The sequence below is a fragment of the Macrotis lagotis genome, chromosome 3 (assembly GCF_037893015.1).
Source record: "Macrotis lagotis isolate mMagLag1 chromosome 3, bilby.v1.9.chrom.fasta, whole genome shotgun sequence".
Taxonomy (NCBI): Eukaryota; Metazoa; Chordata; class Mammalia; order Peramelemorphia; family Peramelidae; genus Macrotis; species Macrotis lagotis.
The window spans coordinates 289,113,986-289,136,886 of record NC_133660.1 but is presented as its reverse complement, the minus strand read 5'-3'; the positions used below and the strand labels follow the sequence as shown (position 1 = coordinate 289,136,886).

Below are 22,901 nucleotides of genomic sequence, written 5' to 3'. Positions count from 1 at the left end.
TGACAAGAGATAAAGAAATAACCTTGTTGGAAGGAGGATATCTGCATTTAAATTCAGACTCTGAGAGAAAAATTTTTTGAGTCTCTTGCCAAATCATTTAATTTCCCAGTGTTTGAGATTTCTCTCACCTGGTACACTCCTGCCTTGATAAAATCATAGATCTCATGAAATAGTATTATTAGAGAATGCATATAAGTCTTTCAAATACATAAAAATAATACATCAAAACTTTCAACTTTTGCTTCCTTGGTTTGAATACACATATTTCCTTTCACCAAAACTTACATGCTCTAAAAATAATGGGGCAAATGAACTATATGGCACAAATTATTAATATATGACTAAAAAGATTATTATAAGAGTATGTGTGAAAATCTATGTGGTAATCAATGTTATTCAGAGGAATGAATGCAGCAAATGATTAATCAAACTTATAAGGTTAAGGTGAAGAACATTGATTTGAGATTGCAGAACTGTAAATCCAATGGAATCAAATGTCTTAACAGCAAATCCTGAGAATTATAAATGTATAGCAGAGAAAAATGCATTATATCTTCAGCAGTACTTTTAATCAGTAATGAATTTCTTGGTACTACCACAAATACAGAAGAAAACCATTTACAAAAATATAGTTCTTTAAAGTTCTCAAAGATTTTTATTTGTTTTTTGCTGAAGACAATAACTCCTATTCTAATTATCCTCAAGAGAGAAAAGATTTAAAGCAAGTGATTATGGTCATACCTTTGAGTTGATCAAAAGAAAATAGTTCAACTTTTGGAATCTGAAGATCTAAGATTATAAATTGAATTTGTCCCATTGTAACAAAACATCTTATTTGTGATAACTCAAGGAAATTCTCTACCTCTCTAGCCTGCCTCTTTAATTAAGGGAGCTTGACTTTGAATTTTAAAATCCATGAAGTACTTGGTCTATAAAACTATACAAGTTAAGAGACTCCTCCCTATTGTGAGACATTCATTTCTTCCAGGACCTTGGCAATTTTTCAGATACGTATTAAGGAGCTTCTGACCATTCAGGAGAGCTTCTAGGTAGGTCCCAACAACCTTTCAAGAAGCTGAAATGGAGCCAGAACTTTGACATCCTAGAAAATAGTAATGATACATGCATGAAATAGACAGTGTCAGGCATCACATTTTTGTTTGTTGTATACTTTTTTGTTCTTTGTTCTTGAATAAGACTGTGCCATGAGGAAAGTCATGGTATAGCATTCACATGAATTGTTTTGTTTTTTTTTTTGATTGAGATAGTGTTGTGCAATGTCATGAGCCTCAACTTCCCCTCTGGAAGAGTCTGGATCTAGTATCTAGATGTCAATCAGAACGACTGGAGATGACCCCAGATGGGAGGCAATCAGGGTGAAGTGACTTGCTTAAAGTCACACAGCTAGGAGGTGTAAATTTCTGAGTCCACATTTGAACACAGGTTCTTCTGACTCCAAATGGTGCTCCATCCAAGGCATCATCTAACTTTAGAGTTGCCTAAAATTTCACTATATTTTAAAGTTTATTTTGTTTATTGTGTTTCTTATCCATCTAGCTTCCATCGATTGTCAGTATTTTTGTAAAAAGATAAATGTTTTGATTCTGGGAAAAAAAGAATCTATCTAGGGTTCTAGCGGGTGTGTGGGTGTGGGTGTGGGTGTTGTGTGTGCAGGGCAAATATGGAATGAAGGTCCTATTGAGTAAGTCAATTGAAAGAGACTCAGTTTGTATGGTGAGGTAGATATTTTCAATTTATTGATTACATGTGGTTGCAGTAGATTGGTAAGTCATATAATTATCTGATTTTCTCTGCAACATGGTGACTAAGAATAGATGGAAGTTAATGAATTTTCTATGTAATAAAGTGCTTCTCTATTCTCCTTTTAGAATTTGATATCTTCTATTCATATTATTTCAAGATGAATTACAGAATCTCAGAAGACATGAGGAATTGTAGCATCATTATGGAATTCTTCCTTATGGAGTTTTCCAACATTCGAGAGCTACAGGTCTTACATGCTATTTTTTTCTTGTTGATATACATTGCAGCCCTGATGGGAAATCTCCTCACTATCACTGCCATTGTCACTGACCCACACCTTCATTCTCCAATGTATTTTTTTCTGAGCAATTTATCCCTATCAGATCTTGGCTGCATCTCAGTCACTCTTCCCAAATTCATTGTGAATTCTTTGACAGGTAATCAATCCATTTCTCTTCTTGGCTGTGCTGCTCAGATTTTCTTCTATATATTCTTTGCTGCAACAGAACTGGCTTTGCTTGTGGCTATGTCCTATGACCGCTATGTGGCTATCTGCCATCCCTTACACTATGGAGTCACCATGACACCACTCCGCTGTCTTTGGGTGGCAATTGGTTCATGGGTTAGTACGCTCATCTATTCAGCTCTCCATACAGGCAACATGTTTCGTTTACCTTTCTCAGGATCCAATATGATTCATCAGTTTTTTTGTGATATCCCTCATGTCTTGAAGGTCTCATCTTCTGAGGTTCGTGATACTGAGTATGTACTCCTTGCCACCAGTTCAACTTTAGTTTTATTCTGCTTTGGTTTTTTAATCATATCTTATACTTATATCTTCTCCACTGTATTTAAAATGCCTTCGGTGGAAGGACGCTACAAAGCTTTGTCTACCTGTTCTCCACAATTGATTATCTTCCTGTTATTCATTCTTGCTGGAATGGTCACAGTCTTAGGTCCTATAACAGACACTTCACCAGTCCAGAATCTTCTGATTTCAATGACCTACACAATATTGCCTCCATTCATGAATCCTATTATTTATTGTCTCCGGAACATGAAAATCAAAGTTGCACTAGGTAAGATAATAAAAATTAACTTTTTTCCAAGAAGAAAATTTTCATCTTTGAAAGAAGTAAGAAAATGTATGAATAACATATGTTATGCATAATCTAGTAAAAAAACTAATCTAAGAGTGAAGTTACTATTTAATTTTTGTCTACAATAAAAATAAAGCACCAAAATGTTCATCTTTTTTATTGTTTAGATACATAAACCTGTGTCTATTTATTTGATAATTCATTTGACCATTGGACCTGATATTGTTCCCCTGGGAAAAAATTTCTTTGCATAATTCTGAATGATAAAATAAAGATTCTCTTCCAAGACCAAACTTTGATTTCTCATCTACATGTCATTTTAGCTATTCTTTCCTGTGCCAGAAATGTCTCTTATCACCCTTAGCTACTTAAAATATACTTCTATTTCAAATTTCAGTTCAGTTGTTTAACTTCCTAAGTTGCATAAGTTTACTTCATGGAGTCTTCCATGATTCTTCCAAAAATATTTTTTAAGTGATGTATTTGTTAACGCTTTCTTTGTATTTCAGTTACATGCTTTTGTACTAGGAGTTGGCAACTGTTTACAGGATTCTTAAATTGGTTTCCTCTTAACCAGGTTGATAACATTAGAGAATGTCAGAGAACAGTTAACTGAAGAAATGATATCCTCAAATTTTAAACAAAATACAAAGTTAGGTCTACAATCTTTTAATGTTTTCACATCTCTAGTAGTTGATTTTCAAATTAGTTTGAAGTAATTAGAAGCTACTTCAACCATTATCCCTTGGTAACCTTTTAACGAATGAGGGAAAAAATTCTCTAAAAAAAATCAGTGGGACCAGAAGATAACCTTGAGAAATATGAGTGAACTCTAGCTTTTGAAAAGCAATTTAGTAATGAAGAAAAACTCCATTCTTGTGAGAGAATATGTTCTTAGATTATGGACACGATAAAGGGGATGTGTGGGCTTCTCTATTTTCCATTATTTCCAATTAATCAATAATGTGCTATTATAGCACAACTTGCCAAAGGTAAAACATCATGTTTAACAAGAAACAGACTCAATGAGTGGGAACAGAGCATATCTCAGCATTAGCCTTTTGTGAGTGAGGAAGAAATGTCTTTCCTATTGGAAAATGAATTAAGAATAGGACAGACTCAGGAAGCCTAGGTGATTGATCTTTCCAATAGATACTTTGTTCCAGGTCAAACAGCATGAACATATACTTAGAAAGTCAGATGAACCCAGCTATGCTGAGAAGTGGGTTACCAAGACCAAATCTGTTCCCAAGCAGCCATGCCTCTTCTATTTTATTCTGTATGTGCTCATTACTTCCTCTGATATTGTGCATAATGTTGGACAGTGAATAGCAAATGAATGGGAGGGGTGTATTTAGTTACTTGTTTCATAGATTGCTATCCCAATAGGTGTGTTTCCTTTATACTAATTATGTTTACTGCCTGACTGTTCAAAGTGAGCATACCAGAATGTGTTTTTTTATGTATAATTTAAAATAAATTGATCACATGGAGCATCTTGATCCTTAAGCAGTCATCATTTGGGAGAATTAAATTCTGATTTTAGGGAATAACAAATAGAAGTACTATGATTATATGTAAGATTATTAAAGGTAAAAGACTTCATTTTAATTATCTTTAGAAACACGTCCCTCTTGTTTTGTATGATCTTTCTTTTTTATTTTTTTTTAACTTAAGGAAATGGGGTTAAGTGACTTGCCTAAAGTCTCACAGCTAGGTAATTATTAAATATCTGAGGCTGGATTTGAACTCAAGTCCCCCTGACTCCAGGGCCATTGCTCTATCCACTGTGCCACCTAACTCCCCCCTTGAATAATCTTTCAAAAAGTTTAGTCTGGATCCTAATATATTAGCCAGACTGGAAGTGCAATTTATACTCACAAATCTGACCCAAGGGATGATCAGAGCAGAAGCTTTGACCTTGCTTAATTTTTTGCTCAGAATAGTTAATCTCTCTAAGACAGCTTCTTCTTCCTATACCCATCCAAGAGATCTTGACAATGACACCAGATTTAATTCAAATGCTCAATTTAATTCAGATGCTAATTCAGACTTGAACCCCATTGTACTCTGAGCACCAAATCTCAAACTAGTCACAGCATTCTTATTAACAAGTCAAAAGTCTTTCCTCCAACACATTGTGACTGCATTATCTTTACCTATGATTAAACAATCACATGATTTTTATTTCTCTAACATAAATATCCTGAATTTTTTGTTCTTTATGTTGTCTTTTGTATGTCTCTTCTTCATTTATGAAGTTTTAAATTCCTTGAGAAAAAGAGGAGAAATTTTATCATATCTAACCCTTCTCCATATCCAACAGAGTGCTCAGATCAAGCTTAATAAGTGCTTGTTGTATTGGAAAAGTCATTTCAATCAAGAATAGGAAAATGATTTGTGAGATTAGCTTTTTCTTTCATTTTTAAAATACGGATGTGTTGTCTTTTGCATTAGGATACCTCGATTTTATTTAAATGTCTTCATGTCTTTTTTTTTTTTTACCTAAGCATAATTATTACTTTGAGCTAGAGATTGATTTGTTTTATCCTATGTTTATAGTCCCCTGATTTTAGCACAATTCCTCATTTATACCAAGTATTGTTATCTTGTATGGGTAGATTTAGGCAGTTTTCCCTTATAATTTCCTGCATGCTATTTTCCAGGTGCTTTTGTTGGTCCAAGCTTTCTTGTAATCCGATGATTCATACATTGGCTTTCTTGGATCTATTTTCCAGGTCATTTGTTTTCCCTAGAAGGTCCTTTACATTTTTTCAGTATTTTCAGTCCTTATTTTGCTTGATGGAATCTTGAAGATTAATTTGTTTCCCTTTATTCAATTGTGATTTTTAGAATCTTCTTTTGTTCAGTTATATTCTGTGTTTCCTTTCCCAGTTGGCTGTTTTTACTTTTAATGGAGTTGATTTCTTTGGTCAACTTGTCTGAGTTTTCCTGTTTGACTTTCATTTCTTTTTTTTCCATTTTGCTTCTTCTCTTCTTTGATTTTTAAATCTTTTTAAAGCTCTTCAATGAGTATTTTTTTTTACTCGAGTCCAATTTATAGGCTGTTGTGTTACTTCCCCTGGGAGTGATTTTTCACTGCTGTCTTTTTCTGACACAGTATTGCTCATCTTTTGTGTGTAAAGTAGTTTTCTATAGTGAGCACTCTTAGCTTTTTTGCTCCTCTTTGCTGTTTCAGTTCTGTGCCTGGGGTATATGGAGTAGAGATCCAAGCTTTTACTTTGCTGGACCTGGGGCCTGATTCCTGACTAGTTGCTGACCACGATGTTGTCTAGCTGTTTGTCTTTGCAGAGTTTTTTTTTTCCTCCTTTGTGTCCAGGTTCTGACGTAATGGAAGATTGGTCCCAACCCAGTCCTGTCTTTTCTCCCAGTGTTTTCAAGGTTCAGATTATGTTTAGGGTTGGGCTCATCATAACACCATCCTGCTGCCTTTGGGCAATAATTGGTTATGAAGATTGCTTTCCAGCTTTCTGTTTTCCTTCTAATTTTGATGACATTGATTTTATTAGAGCTAAACATTTGTAATTAAACATCATCAAAATCATTCATTTTGCAGGTTATAATGTGCTCTAATTCATGTTTAGTCATAAATTTATTCCTTTTCCATAGATAAGATAGAGTATTTCTTGGTCTCTCAATTTATCTAAGATTTCATTTTTTATGTCTATATCCTGTGCCCATTTTGAACTTATTTTGGTATAGGGTGTGAGATCTGGACCTATGCCTAGATTTTGCCCTAATTTTTTCCAGTTTTCCCAGTGATTTTTGTCAAATAGTGAGTTCTTATTCCAGAACTGACGTCTTTGTGTTTGTCAAATAGTAGGTTACTGGAGTCATTTACTGCTATTTCTTTTGCACCTATCCTCATCCACTGATCCATTAGTGTATATCTTAACTACTACCCAGCAGGTTTGATGACTGCCACTTTATAATGTAGTTTTAGATCTGGTCAATCTCAACCACTTTCCTTTACATTTGTTTCATTAGTTTCCTTGTTATTCTTGCCCTTTTGCTGCTTTAGATGAATCCTGTTACTATTTTTTTTCTAACTCGGTGAAATAGTTATTTGGTAGTTTGATTGGTATGTCATGGTCCAACCTTTCTGAAGAACAATTTGAAACCAGGCCCAAAGGGCACTATACAAAACCTTTTATCCAACAACACTACTAGATCTGCATTACCAAGAGATCTAGACAAGGGGAAAAGACCTACGTGTACAAAAATATTTATAGCAACTTATTTCATTTTGGTGAAAAATTGGAAATTGAGAGGATGCCCATCAATTGGGGAATGGCTTTATGAGCTATCATATTTGAATGTGATGGAAGATCATTGTTCTGCAAGAAAGCATGCCTGACCAGGCTTGAGACAAGCATGGAAATATTTGCATGAGCTGATCCTAAGAGAATGTAATCAGGAGAATATTCTATAAATTACCAGCAGTAACTGCATTGTGAGATGATTAACTATGATACACTTCAGTGACCAATGGCAAACTTGATAAGGAAAATGTCATCCAGCTCCAGGAAAAAACAAACAAAAAAACAAGAATCTATGGATTCTGAATGAAGAAAGCATATTATGTTCACTTTTTTTAAAACCACATTGATGATTTTATTTCTTTCTCATTTTTGTTTTATTACATTTAGTTCTAATATTTCTTTCACATCATGACTAACATGGCAATATGTTAAACAGGATTGTATATGTCCATCTTCTATCAGATTGCTATGAGGAGGAGGGTGGGATATGAAGGTGGTAGAAAAATGTAGAGCTCAAAAGCTTGTAAAAGGATACATGTTGAAAAATATCTTGGTATGAAAATGGGGAAACAAGCTATAAGTCATTAAGAAAATAGATAAAATGAATTATGAAAGATTGTTAAATGGAAAAGTACTTATCTTAATTATCTTTAGCATAATATACCTAATTTTTAGTCTGGAGGATGGAACTGCAGTGTGTACTCACAGGCATGATGCAAGTGATGATTACCATAGAATTTCTAATTTGAAACAGTTTGTTTTCCAGAGCAGTATGGTCTCCCCACCTCTTTCCTAAAGACTCCATACTAGATTTAGTACATTTGCTCAAAAGACTTGAACCCCCTTTTATCTCAGAATTCCAAAGCCCAAGTCTGCCACCAGCATCAGCCTTCTCATTAGTATTTCAAAGGTCCTTGTCCCAATATTTCCTGCTTGCATGTTCTTTTCCCTCTAATCAAATAGCATACTTTATTTGTCCTCTTTTGTATCTTATTCACTTAGGAAAGTTGAAAATACTTTAGGACAATATATCATATATCAACATCACAATTTTCTTAGTATCTAGCAGGGTGTTCTCAGGCAGTTTAATAAGTACATGTTATATTGGGAAAAAAATTTCAGAAAAATGACTCCAATTGATAAATGGACAAAGGAATTAAAGAAATTTTAAAAAAAATCTATAGTCATATGAAAAAATTCTCTAAATCTGTGTTAATAGATATATGCAAATAAAAATAACAGATTTTTCTCACACCTATCAAATTGGTCAATATTACTAAAAAGAAAAATGATACCAGTGCTGGTGGGGATAGGAAAAATTGAAACATTCCTACATTGTGCATTTGTGAAGTAACCCAATTTCTCTGGAGAGTAATTTGGTATTGTGACCAAATGGCCATAAAACTGGGCATAGACTTGGATTCAGCAATACCACTACTAGATATATATCACAAAGAGATAATGAAAAAAAAAAACACATGTATAAAGCTGAATGCACCTGTAAATACATCTGGGCCTGATATATTTCTTAGGGAGAATATGAATGGTTTCTTGAATTTTTTTCTCTGAAATGGGATTATTTAAGTGTTTTATTTCCTGTTCTGTTAATCTGGATATTTTACAGGTTTGTGAATATTTACCTATTTCATTTAGATAGATTTACTTCATACAACTGGGTAAATAGCTCTGAATTAATAATTTTATTTCCTCTTCATTGGTGGTGAGCTCATCTTTTTCACTTTTGATACTGATAATTAGGTTCTCTCATTTTTTTAATAAATCGGATTAACTAAATGTTTATCCATTTTATTGTGATTATTTTTCAGAAAACCAAATCACTTTCATTTATTTACTTCATGGTTTGATTGCTTTCAATTCTATTAATTCTCCTTTGATTTTCAGAATTTCTAATTTGTTTTTAATTGGGTATTTTTAATTTTTCTTTCTCTGATTTTTTTTTAGTTCCAGGCCCTATTCATTGATCTCCTCTTTCTATATTTTATTCATTTAATCATTTAGAGATATAAAGTTTCCCCTAAAAGCAACATTGGCAGAATTCCATAAATTTTGATGTCTATTTGTTGCCATTGTCTTAGATGAAAATTTTAATTATTTCTGTGATCTATTCATTCTTTACAATTAGGTATTTTGGTTTCTGAGAAATTTTGGGTTTCTATTTCCATGACCATTACATGTAATTTTCTTGGTATCATGTTCTGCAAAGGATACTCCATATTTCTGCCTTTCTTCATTGGATTGTGAAGATTTTATACCTTAGAATATCATCAATTTTGGTATAGGTGCCATGTACCATGGTGAAATATATATATATATATATATATATATATATATATATATATATATATATATATTTGTTCCTTTCTATCCTTTTATTCAGTTTTCTCCAGAAGTCTGTCATATCTAAGATTTCTAAAATTCTATTCACCTTCTTAACTTCCTTCTTGTTGATTTTTTTTTCTTTAGACAAATCTAAGGCAGAAAGAATAGAATGTGGTGAGGGATGGGGTATAAAGGATATTTCCTGAGAGGACTTCAATTATTAAACAATAAGAGGAGGGATTGAGTAGAATATTCCCAATAAAGCCATTTCAGGATTAATATTTCTAGTGAAGTCCTCTAAGGATTAAGAAACTTTAAAGAAAGAACTATTATTCTTAAACTATTTCTAGAAGCAAGTCCTAACAGGTGGCTCACCCTCCTAACTTGTCATAAGACTACTTTTACTGACTTCTAGGAGGATAGTAGACTTTTTCCCATGAGAAAATCTTACATTCCAAAGGAGCCCATAAACCACTTTTTTCATGATAAAACTACGTTTTTACTGAGTAGAATAGTAGAAGACCTGTGTACTCAATCATTGTTTCATTTAGATAGAAATAGAAGGTCATTAATTCTTTTTGATGTTCTCATCATCTGGATGGGGAGGTAATATTTTATGAAAACCTTTCATTCTTTTCTTTCTTGATGGGATAGATTTTTGCCAGCAGAATGTAACTCCTGAGACTAACCAATGAGTCTATGGAGAGAGGATAGGGAGAAGAAGGGGATAGCTTTAGACCATATAATCTTGTTTGACTCTCAGTTCCAGGCAGCTACTTGATCTTCACTACCTTTGTGAGTGGGCCCTTCTCTCAAGAAAAGTCAAAATAAACTTTTTTTTCTTTTTGCTCATAGGAGTCTATCAGTATTTTTAAGTGTTTTTATCCCACACACATGCAACCTCCCCTCCTTCTTTCAACCAACTGATATATATATATATATATATATATATATATATATATATATATATATATATGTTCAACTCCACTATTTTCTCCCTTCAAGTTCCATGTCCCATTGTCCTATTAATAGTAATAAAGTCAAATCTTGTCACATATCAAATCTGGATTACTACTACTGTTTGCTTCCTACACTCCAACTTATATATATAGAAGAACAAAACTTCTCACAATCACCAATGCTTACTGCCTACATCCATTACCAATAGAGGCCATCATAACAGGAAACATTAACAAAGTACTTCATTCATGCCTCCATGGTTTTTTGGTTCTTATTGTTGTCGTTTTCCTACAAAGAAGATAATAACATGAAATGAATGATGCCATAACATGCTCATTATGTTTATTAAATGAGGGTACTTTTGGGCAACATCGTTGTTTTCACTTGCCTCATCTGGTCTGTCACTACCCCATGGCCTGATTTAATGGGAAATATAATTTCTGCTGACAGTCTAGATTATATGAGAATTCTTGGCCTTTTGAATGTGGGTCCCTCCCATTTCACTAATGACTCTTCCAATCTTATTCATTCCTCCTATAACATTTTACAGCATCTCTCCTCTCACTCTCTGAGTCAAGGAACATCTTTCATGGTTAGTTTAAAAAAATGAATTCAATCACCAAATGGATTTTATTTTCTCCTTTTCCTCAACATGTGATTCAGATGTCTTATTAAACTATCTCCTTCTTTAGTCTTTCTCACATAAAGGCATGGCCCATTTCTTTGTGAAGGAAACCCCTATAGCTTGATTGCATTCCGTCTTCTCAAATTCCAATCTCCCATCCTAGTCCCATTGTCCTCATTCTCTCATTTTTGTCTTCAGTATTACCCTATTTACTGACTGTTGCCTGGATGTAAACAAACATTCACAAAATTCACAAACTCCACTTTAATATAAGAATGAAATATTTGTTGATTAGACCATCCACTATAGCTATCATCTTATATTTCTTCTCTCCTTCTCCATATACAAATGTTATTGTGAAAGTAATTTGTGTTTAATATGTCCATTTTATCTCTTATTTTACTCTTTTAATTGCCCTGTAAACTTCTTCTCAACCTCAACATTTCACTAAAACTTCCCTTGTCAAAAATACCAAAGAGCTCTTGATTACTCATTCTAGACTTTACATTTATCAAGTCTTTATCTCTTGACCATTCTGAAGACTTCAAATTTTGTAATCAGTTGTTTCTATTCAATATTTTTTATCTTTCTTTTTTTTGTTGGTGACATCATTTTCTCCTTGTTCTACTACATTTTGGGCCATTTCAACTTAATTTACTTTAAGGATGATCATTCAGGTCATATCAATTAATTCTGTAGATCCTTAGTACTCTACAATGCATTGTCTTCTTTTTGCTCTATACTATGTCTTTTGTTATTTTCATTAATTTCATTTATATATTCCATGCAAATAATTCATAAAGCAATATATGACTCAACTTTCCTCTGTCATTCATATCTGAAACAGTTATTTATTGGTAACTGAGTTAAATTCTATTCCTTTAATTTGGGGGGTTTTGCATTCAAGTGTTTAAAAAAAGGGCAAATTTAAAATGAAGTAATTTATAAGAATTGAATCAACCTCCTTACATGGAATCTTATTACTATCTGTCCTCAGAAATTGCAACAGTTATATCTTTTCCTTTAAACTGGGTTTAAATTACAAATTAAACAAATTTAGCCACATCTGCAAATGAGCAGTGTCTGACTTTTTAGTCACTCAGCTTAGAAGAAAATAAAAGGGGCTGAGCCATCTATGGGTTTCATTTGAAAGTGAGTAAGTTAAGTTTTCCTTAGCCTAACATTGACTGACAGCTATATTCTACCTATGTTAATTAATTGATACTTTACTTATTCTCTTGGGTTTAGAAAAATGTAGCTATCTGTTGACTTATTGTTTCATTTGTCTTGGAAATAAGTGCTAAATTCCTTTGGTACATCCTACCCTCGAGATGCTTTAAAAAGGGGGTTTGGCAGACTTTAGATAGGAAATGTTTCCCTCCAGTGATTAAAAAAAATAAACTGGACTTTTGGCCAAAATGGTAGAGAGAAGACTGACATGGGTGTTAAGTGCTCCTGTTGTCCCCCCAAAACTAACATGAAAGAAACCCCTTAACAGAAACTCCATCTACAAAACCCAGAAAGAAAAGCTAGTCGAAAACCTCCTACCAGGAAGGTTTGCCTCAGAGGACCATGGGTGAACTGGGAGCAGAGACCAGAGGGTGGGCACAGTTTGGGCACCTGGGGGACACCAGAGGACTGGCCTCAGTCACAGAAACTTTGGTGAGTGGTGATCTGAGAACTAATTTTAGCAGTGGAGTCTTTGGCCAGGGGTAGGGAAGGTTATTTTCCTTTTGCCTTTGTCCAATTCTGTTTTCCAAGGATTTGTTATTTATTTGCAATGTGTTAATTTTCTCTCCCAAATTTTCCAATTGATTTTTAAACTCCTTCCTGATTTCTTCAAGGAAGTCTTTCAGTGCTGAGAACAGATCATATTCTCCTCAGAGGTTCTAGGTCTCTCTGAGTTAGGGTCTTTTCCTTCTAGGAATTTTTCTATGGACCCTCTTTTCTGCTGGCCTTTCTTCATTTCTCTAAGACTTTTTGTTGTGGAAGGGCTGGTTCCCAGAGGTTTGGAGTTGAGAATCCTAGAGTTTTTACTGACTGTGTTTAGTTACTCCAAGTGGGCAAACTAGTAGGCTGTGTTGGTTGCTTTCTCTGGAGTGTCTGTGACCTTGATTATAGGCCTGCTTTCTCGGCCAGAAGGGGGTGGTTAAAACTGCTGAATACTTTTATCTTTGTACAATGGTGGGTTTTGTCCTAATAGAAGGTAATTTCTCTCCCTTTTCACAACTGAGGGAACTCTCCTGCTTAAAAACAGAGCCTGGACTGTAATTGTGTTTGTTCTGGGAAGAGGCTCCATCTGAAATGAAAATATGGCCTCTGAGTTCCTCCAGACCAGAGGAGCTCAGAGATAGCTGTCTGCAACTCTCCCACATTGGAACTCACCCTCCAGCCCTGCCAACAAGCTTCAGACCGTCAGTGGTCAGTGCCACTATCAAAGCCTTTGCTCCTGAGGATAAGCACAAGTCTCTAAAAACCTGGTTGGACTCCACTCAGGGTGGCCAGACTTCTCTGACTTGTTGTTCCAGTCAAGCTCAGTTTGACTGTTCTTTTGTCTCTGTATTTCTTTACCTACCTTTTTCTTATGTGTTGCAACTTCTTTTAATAAATTTTTGTTTTATTTCCATCTTTACTTTCCTGAGTTTGAATAATGATTCCTTATAAGCAGATCTGAACTCAAGTAACCAGCGGCTACAATTTCATTCCCCTATTAAAAATGTGAGCTGTTTCTCTTGCATTTACAAATTTATCATTTCAGCAGTAATAGACAACCATTATGCTACTTTAACCTGCCTTTGCAGCCTGATTGCATATGAATTTCCATGATAAATATGAAAATATTTTTTAAATTAATTTAGTAAGTTAACAAGCATCTAAGTGCTTCCTGACTGCCAAATATTACAAAAAGAAAGAAATGCAAAAAAGGAGATCAATGAGCTAACATTCTAACAAAAAAAGACAATTTGAAAGATTTAATTCATGTCAGATATCTGTATTGTAAATGAAAGATTTCTCAGAGGACAGGTACTAACAATTTCTCAAGGTACAGGGAAATATAAGCAAAGACTTATTGGAGGAAGTTAGATTTGAGTTGGATCTTAAAGAAGTCCAGGAAAATCAGGAGTTTAAATTAGAGTACATTGAAGGTTTGAGGAAAAGTCATTGAGAATTTCTGCATTCAGATGATAGAATGTCCTATGCAGCACCATCCATTCTGGTAACTTGTCTTATTAATTGAAAATACAATTCTCATTTCAATTCCTTTCCCCAGTGTCACTCTTTTATACCCTAGGATATCTCTGCATCCATGCCTTACTTATTCTCAGGCTTGCTTCAAAGTACAATTCAGATATACAATCTCTATATACTTGCCCTTTTAATTCCTTTTTTAATCCTATTGAAGTAGTCTTCCTCATGAAATTATTTTTCATAACATTTAATTTTACTATGGAGAACCATAATAAGACATCATTATACTTGATTTTCATTAGACTTTTAACTTCTGAAAGAATTAAATGTTTCATTGTTGATTTTCTTTACGTCACCAAAAGGATGATGCTTTGTGAAGTTTAATGACCTGAATTATTACCCCATCTAGTGTCTAATTAATCTTTTGGAAGGGATATTTACAGCTGGTATCCTTCAGAGTGAATGCAGATTTTCTTCCAGGACACATTATACAAGCATTCCCATTCATGCATAAACATTTAGTAGGATTTTATCTGAGTTATTAGGAACCTGAAAACATATTATAGTTTTGTAACTAATCTCTTACCTACAAACTCCTTTTCCAATGTCATACTTCTTGTCCAATCTCTCATTAAGTGATATCTAGAGTAATGAAATAAGCAAAATTCTACTTTCTTTTTTATCAGTTCTATACACTTCTAAAATATTTTATATAGCATTGTTCTGTTGATAATCATCCAATTTCATACCATGAAAAGACCTATCAAACTTCCTGTTATTGAAGATAATTTCCAGTTTTACTTGGATTTATTCTGTAATCCATCTCTTAAACATGAACCCATTATCTCAAGTTTACTAGACTATTTGGTTTTTCCCTGTCCCTTTTCTTTTGATTTATGTTATCAGAAAAGTTCTGCTTTTTACTGTTATATATCTATGCATCATAAGTGTCCTTAAGTATCTAGAAGGAAATGTTATTTGTTCTTTGACATCTTCCTTGGTCTCTTTTGTACTAAATAATCTTACCATTCTCTGGATTAACAAAGTTAATTTCTTTATAAAATGTGATGTTATATGGTAAAGCTTTTGCTGGACATTGAGTCTGCAGGTCTGGATTCAAATCCCAGCTTGGTTGCTTATTTGTTATATGAAAAGGGAATAGTCATTAGAGTGAGAATGAATTCCTTAATCTTTAAAATGGATTAAACATTTTTGTGATGACTTTGGAAACTCTAAGGAAGTGTTGAAGTGGTGCATAAAAATAATTTATCGATCAGTTTATCAGCGTTTAATTTATGTTTTTATAGTTAACTTATATCCTAAAAACTAGAATGTATGTATCCTATAAACTAGCATGTATCCTATAAACTAGAAATAATTTATCTTGCTCTTAGAAGGGATCAGGATTAGTACATTGAGTGGAAGAAGAGAAATAGGTGCTTTGCCCTAAGATCATATAATATCCTGTTCTGCTTGCATTTTTATTGGATGATCTATTATGTTCCTTTGTCAGTAAGGTCACTGAAACATGAGCAAGCTGTAGAGTTTGATATTTTTAATTTAATTTTTATGTGTAATACATTATGTGCAATGTCTGACTAGATAAACCAAAACCTAGATCAACATTGTTAGAAGAAATATCAGCAATTTCACATAGGTGAAAGATAATATTCTGCTGGAAAAAAATTCTTGAAGAGGATTCAAAAAGGTACTTGATAAGGACAAAAGAAGAGAGGCTAAATTTAAGCTTCATGGGAAAACAAACAAACAAACAAAAAAGCAAACTAAAATCTTGGTAACTGGTCCTACCACTTCCTGGTCAATAGAGGGAGAAAAAAAATGAAGCCATGATAGATTATATATTAGTGAGCTCAAAGTCACTGCAGAAAGAATCTGGAGCCTTCAATTAAAATACACTGACCCTTGGAAGAAAAACTATAGAAAATATGATCAGCATACTAAAAAAACAAAGACATTGCCTTGCCTACAAAGGGACAGCCTGACAGGTTATTTGTTCTCTTTTGCAACGATTAATGTGGAAAAAATATTTTACGTGATGGCACATGTATAATAGATATCAAAATGCTTGCCTTTTAAAGGAAGAATGGATGAAGGACAAAGAAAGTGAGAGAATTTGGAAATCAAATTTTTTAAAAGAATGTTAAAAAGTATTGTTATGGAAAATTATCACTTGGCAAAAAATAAAAATGATTCAAAGATCCAAACACAATGAATTCAGATATCCCCAAGTTATGTCATTCTAATAAATAAGTCTAAACATAAAGGGAATAGAAAGGGTATGTACCTACAAAGATGTAATGATGCTGATAAAACTCTGATTCAATCAAATATTAGACTATATAATTCATAAGAGAAGAAATGAAATTTTAATCTTATCTTTATTGTATATTCCAAATCATATAATGTAGGAGATTCAGCTCTTGCACACTGTTTTGTTCTGTGGATTGACATGGTAGTCTTGATGGAAAATCTTCTCACTATTGCTGCAATTATTACCGTCCTACAGGTTCGCTCTCCTTTTCATTTTTCTCATAGCAACTTCATTTCATAGTAACCCCTCAGTCACACTTAAAAACAAATTGTAAATTACTTGACCAGAAGTCAAACTATCTCCTTCCTTGCCTAATAAGAACAAGATTCTTCCTTCTCTTCTTTGACGCTGTTTGTTTTGCTAATGGTCATGATTGCTTTGTGGCCATCTGTCAAAAATTATTGACGCCCTCTCCCTATTTAAGGAGAATCTCAACACAGTTTTCTCCTCATTGACAACCAGTTACACTGCCTTTTTTCTTCTCCCTCATGCCCTTGTTCTGCATTCTGTCTCTCCTTCATCTTCCTCCCTCCATTTCCTTTATACTTAATTAGCATATGGTAAGCATTCACCATTGACTAAGACCCTCACAGACTGAAAGATTCCTAATAACCTATACTTTTATGGCTGATATTTTAATGGGACTAAAGGGAAAAAACGTTTTGCATCATGTTGTTTATAAAATAGACTATACCCTGTCTAATTATTCTCAACGGATGGGTCAGACCATCCATAGGAACCAAGAAGATAATAGTGTTTACTATGAATACTCTGGTGGTTACAGAGCAGTTTTACCAAATGGCACTGGGCGATATATTTCACCAGATCCTATCATCTAAAAATTGCCTCGAATCTCCATAAAGCCTGTATGTTCAGAGGTTTAGACTTCAGTGCCTCATCTTTTTGAGTATGCAGGTGAAAACTGAATTAATTTGCAAGGAAAGAAACAGTCTCTAGATTTTATGTAGAAATGCAAGTATCTAAAGAACCTCATGGCAATGAGAACATATAGTGGAATGGATTTGCATCAGAACAAATAACTCAGGTACTTTCATTAAGATTATGATTATTGGGTTTTTTTTGATGGATCAGTTTACTTAGATACTTATTGTGTCAACTCAAAATCATGGGGATTATTTCAGTGTGATTCTTTTTTTTTGTGAAAAGTAGTTTGGCATCACACTGTAGATTATATCATGGGTTGGAAATAAGTAAAACCTTAGTCCAAATTTTGCTTCTGTCTCTTCTGAACTGGGTATTTAATTTGGTTTCTCCCTGATATTATCTCCAGTTCTTCCCATATATAACATTTGTACCTAGTTGTACATTTTTTCCTCTCCATTTATTGTGACTTTGGGGGCCTCAATGGACTGTCTTTTTTCTTTTTTGTAACCTCAGGACCACAGAGATTGGGATATAGAAATCACTTAAGAAATGTTTGGTGATTTACTGTGACTTGCTTATGGGTAAACTTTAGTCTTAATAAGCCCCCAATGATAAGACTATAACAACTGTATAGTGTTATCTTTGTAATATACTTTATGAATATCAAGATTATTATGCAAATATGTCACATTTATTTTTCTGATTTATGATGACAGACCCAAGTTTTACCTTCAAATAACTGAGAATTCATATCACTGGTCATAAGAAGAGTTGATCAAATGAGTCACCAAAATATACTTTGTCTGTAAATTAATCTTTATGTTGGAGTAACAAAAGATACCTGGGATATAGAAGCAGTACGTCACTTTAAAATTACTCTCCATGCTTCCTCCATACCCTCATCAGTAATTTAATTTAGTAGCTACAAAAGATGAGTTGAACTGTTGAATTAATCCAATTGAGAGTGGGTTGACTTTGCAAGAAGAAGACAGTTATTTAACCTTGGCTTTGTCATTTCCATACTTGGCTAAATAGTCAGACATTGTATGCCTCTTGTCTTCCTTCATACATATAAGACCTGGAAAATGAGCTGTACAATTCTTGCAGTTTTGATTTTTTACTCCTATGATGATCCTTAAAAGAGACATGCATACAGGGATGATTTACTTTAATGAGGGCCTAAGCAATCCCTCAGCTATTTTCAAAATGTGTGACCTTCATTAACTCATTGAAGTGGATATCATTGTAGTACATTCTGGATGTTCCAGTTTCTTCAGATTAATATTGAAATTTAGATCTGCAGAAAATAAAGCAAATGTTATTCTTTTCTTACTGAAAATTTTAATTAGGAGATTGTTGATGCCCTAAAATTGCCTAAATTGATGCTGTGACATATTGTCCATTGAGAATTCTACGTCTGTGGCTTATTTCTCACCTTTAAGTGACTCAGGGGGAAAGAGAAATCTGGAGCATAAGAATATGTATTTCATTCATCATATGTTGTGTGTGAGTGAATAAATACAAAAATGCATATGTGTGTGTGTCAGTAATTACAAGTGAGAAGGTGAGATTATGCTAGGTCAATAAGATCAGGTATACTGATTTTGTACAATCATGTTAAAATGGTTGAACTGTGAGATTAAATATTGGGATATTTGGAAGATTGGAGAATGAATTCTAATATTGAATTGGGATTTCAGATTGGAGGAAATATTAGGGCAAAGACTGTGGTCCAGAAAACTATTTGGGGTTAAGTGGAATAGTAACAAAGGTACATCCACATCCATCCATCCATCCATCCATCTATCTACCTATCTTTCTATCTATCCATCCAACTATTTCCTCTGTCTTTCATTCTATACATATATATGTTTATATAAGCATCATTTTATATAACAAATATAACATCCTATATATATGTTTATGTATATAGAAACATATTTTTGCATGACACATATATGTATATATATATATACAGAGAGACACACACATAAGAATAGTTGTATGTCATTCTATCAATATATCTATTGCTGTCAGTAGCATTCATATATAAATATTCATCTATTTATCTATAATATGTTTCTTTACATGTCTATTTGTATACCTCAATCTTCATCTCTGTCTCCCCTTCTCTCTCTCTCTCTCTCTCTCTCTCTCTCTCTCTCTCTCTATCATTTCCATTTCTACTTCTATCTCTATTTCTATTTGCCAATTTGTATTAGTAGACATGGTTGTCTCTTTAGGAGGTCCCTATATAAATAAAATCACAATGCCATTCCTAATTCATTTTCAAAGTCCTTTAGCTCTTCAGAAATAGTTGATTAGGGAAATGAATTCATTTCCTGCAAAAATAAATAGTATGCAAAGATTATAAATAATTTGTTGACCCTGATAGGTATAGTGCAGATTATATTATCCAAAGTGGAGATTTTATAAAACCTTGCCTTGAGATCCAGAGGGAGCAAGAAATGAGAGATAAGGAGGTGACACTAGGGCTTAAATGATTAGAAAGTGGAAAAATTAACTCAAATCATATGTCTTGAAATCCCAGTTTCATCTTCTGATCATTGAAACAGATGAAGACCTGTGCTATCCTTAGGCTATGTTTTTTTCTAACTAAAGGAAAGATTATCTCATAAGAACAAGGAGAAAACCTTTCTACCTTATCTATAGTAAAGATTATCATTGAGTGAGGATAAAAAGACAAATTTTCAGGGTTTTTTAAATTTAAAATTTTTCCCATTCCTCTGTTCCCTTCCACTTCCTCCTGACAGAAGGCAATTTAATATGAGTTATGTGTGTATATAAGTATGATCATGTTAAATGAATATCTATATAGATAATATTTTGAAGGAAGAATAAATCAAAAAGGAATAAATGATGAGGGGGATAAACAGCATATTAAATTTTTTTCAGAATTGAAATTAGTTAGCTTTGGGGGCAGCTAGGTGGTACAGTGGATAAATTGATGCTGTCCTGGAGTCAGTAGGACCTGACTTCAAATTGGGCATCAGACAATTAATAATTGCCTAGCTGTGTGACCTTGAGCAAGTCATTTAATCCAATTGCCATAAATAAATACAAAATAAATAAAAAGGAAAATAGTAAGCTTTGGTCTTTATTCAGCCTCTGTAGTTACTTTGCTGGATGTTGATGGCACTCTCCATCACTTTCCCATTGCCTTTGATTATTGTATTGCTGATATGAACAAATTCATCATAGTTGGTCATTCCACAGTGCTGTTCTGTGTTCCTCTGGTTCTGTTCATTTCACTCAGCATCATTTTTTTATTTATTACTTTTTAGGGTTTTTTGCAAGGCAAATGGGGTTAAGTGGCTTTCCCAAGGCCACACAGCTAGATAATTATTAAGTGTCTGAGGTCGGATTTGAACTCAGGTGCTCCTGACTCCAGGGTCGGTGCTCTATCAACTGTGCCATCTAGCTGCCTCTCAGGATCACTTCTTGCAAGTCTTTCCAGGCTATTTTGAAATCTTCATTGCTCATGATTTCTTATAGAATAGTGTTCCATAATATCCATATGCTACAGTTTGTTCAACCATTTCCTGAGATTATGATCCTCTTCTCAATTTCCAAATCTTTGCCAATATGAAAAGAGTTGTTAAAAAATATTTTTTTACATGTGGATTTGTTACACTTTTTTGTGAACACTTTGGGAAACAGACATAATAGTGATATTGCTGGATAAAAGAGTAGAATTAGACCCTTGACATTCTTGTCAAGTGCTACAGAGACTGAATATCAAAGTTGATATTGAGAAAGGAAAGAGAAAAGGAAATTTTTGAGGAGCAGTTTAAAAGAGATGATGTTTCTAAACTGGCATAGACCAAAATAGGATGGATTAGGAAAAGGCAAACTACCTGAGTATGCCTGCCAAAAAAACTCAAATGAGGAAATGGAGAATTAGGCACAACTAAAAAATACCTTAACAGCAATGGAATGATCCCTATCATTATCATTGATTTCATAGCTGTTTGGTTTTCTGCTTTTATGAGAGAAATCATCTTTAGATTCAGAATAATTAACTTCAATTTCTAACTTAAGTAGTAAATATCTTTGTGACTTTGCACGGAATAGTCATTATAGGCCTTGCTTTACCATTCTGTGAAACAATACCATCAATAAAATTAACTTACTATAACGTTTAAATGATTTCAGACCACTTTTCTAAACCTAAGCCTATAAATATGCAATAAAATTACTAGTCTTTGTATCACGTTCATTCTTCTCTCATTCTCTCATTATCTATATCTCATCTATCTATAAATAGTTAAGATATATAGATTTATAGAAATGTTTAGATATTTATATAACTTTATAGTAGGTTTAAAGATATTAATATTTATATATTTGCACTTAAATATTTTCATGAATATGCTCACACATCTGTGTGTGTGTGTGTGTGTGTGTGTGTGTGTGTGTGTGTGTGTGTACTTACATACCTATACAGGTGAATCAAATCCATTTTCACCCTTGTTAGTGATTGTCCTCTTTATTAATATTGGAGTGTAACTTTTCTTCACTTTTTTGATTTTCCTTATATATGATTTCCCCTGGGTCATTATGGAAAGTTCCCTGTACTAGAACCACTGAATGTATCTTGGCCTCATCATTCCCACTGCAGGCTCTACTTCAATTATCATAGTGTGATTTTTCTTTTGTTCAGGTCAGATTAATCAGAATAGGTTTCAAGTTTGAACTGAATAAATATTTAACTTCTTTCTTGTTTTAAACAATTTTTTCTGCTACTCATAGGGTCATCTGATTATAGTAAGATTCCAGTTCAGAAGGAGGAATGAGCAACTTCTCCATCATCACAGAATTCCTTCTCATGGAGTTTTCCAGTTTGCGGGAGCTGCAGATCTTACATGCTGTGCTGTTTCTGATGATTTACCTAGCAACTCTGTTGGGGAATCTTCTCACCGTTGCAGCAATTATTACTGATGCACACCTTCACTGTCCTATGTATTTTTTTCTGAGTAATTTATCTCTCTTGGATATCTGTACCATTTCAGTCACTCTTCCAAAATTCATTGTGAATTCTTTGTCTGGAATTCAGTCCTTGTCCCTCCTTGGCTGTGCTGCTCAGATCTTCTTCTTTCTCTTTTTTGCAGCAACAGAGTTTGCTTTGCTTGTGGCCATGTCCTATGATCGCTTTGTGGCCATTTGCCACCCCCTACACTATGGCATCATTATGACTCCAGTACGTTGTCTCTGGGCAGCAGCTGGCTCATTGTTCAGTGGGCTTGTGTACTCAGCTCTCCATACAGGCAACATGTTTCGGCTGCCCTTCTCAGGATCCAATGTGATCCACCAGTTTTTCTGTGATATTCCTCATGTCTTAAAAGTCTCAACCTCTGATGTGTTTCATGCTGAGTTTCTATTAATTGTAGCAAGTTTGAGTG

The 22,901-nt window shown here is 33.8% G+C and overlaps 1 protein-coding gene across 1 annotated transcript; it reads left to right on the top strand.

The window, feature by feature from the left end:
- Positions 1-1,945: 1,945 nt before the first annotated feature.
- On the top strand, positions 1,946-17,432 carry LOC141519433 (olfactory receptor 14I1-like). Its single transcript, XM_074231674.1, has 2 exons — positions 1,946-2,843; positions 17,281-17,432. Exons 1-2 carry the CDS (start codon positions 1,946-1,948, stop codon positions 17,430-17,432), a joined length of 1,050 nt encoding a protein of 349 aa, XP_074087775.1.
- The last annotated feature ends 5,469 nt before the right edge of the window (positions 17,433-22,901 follow it).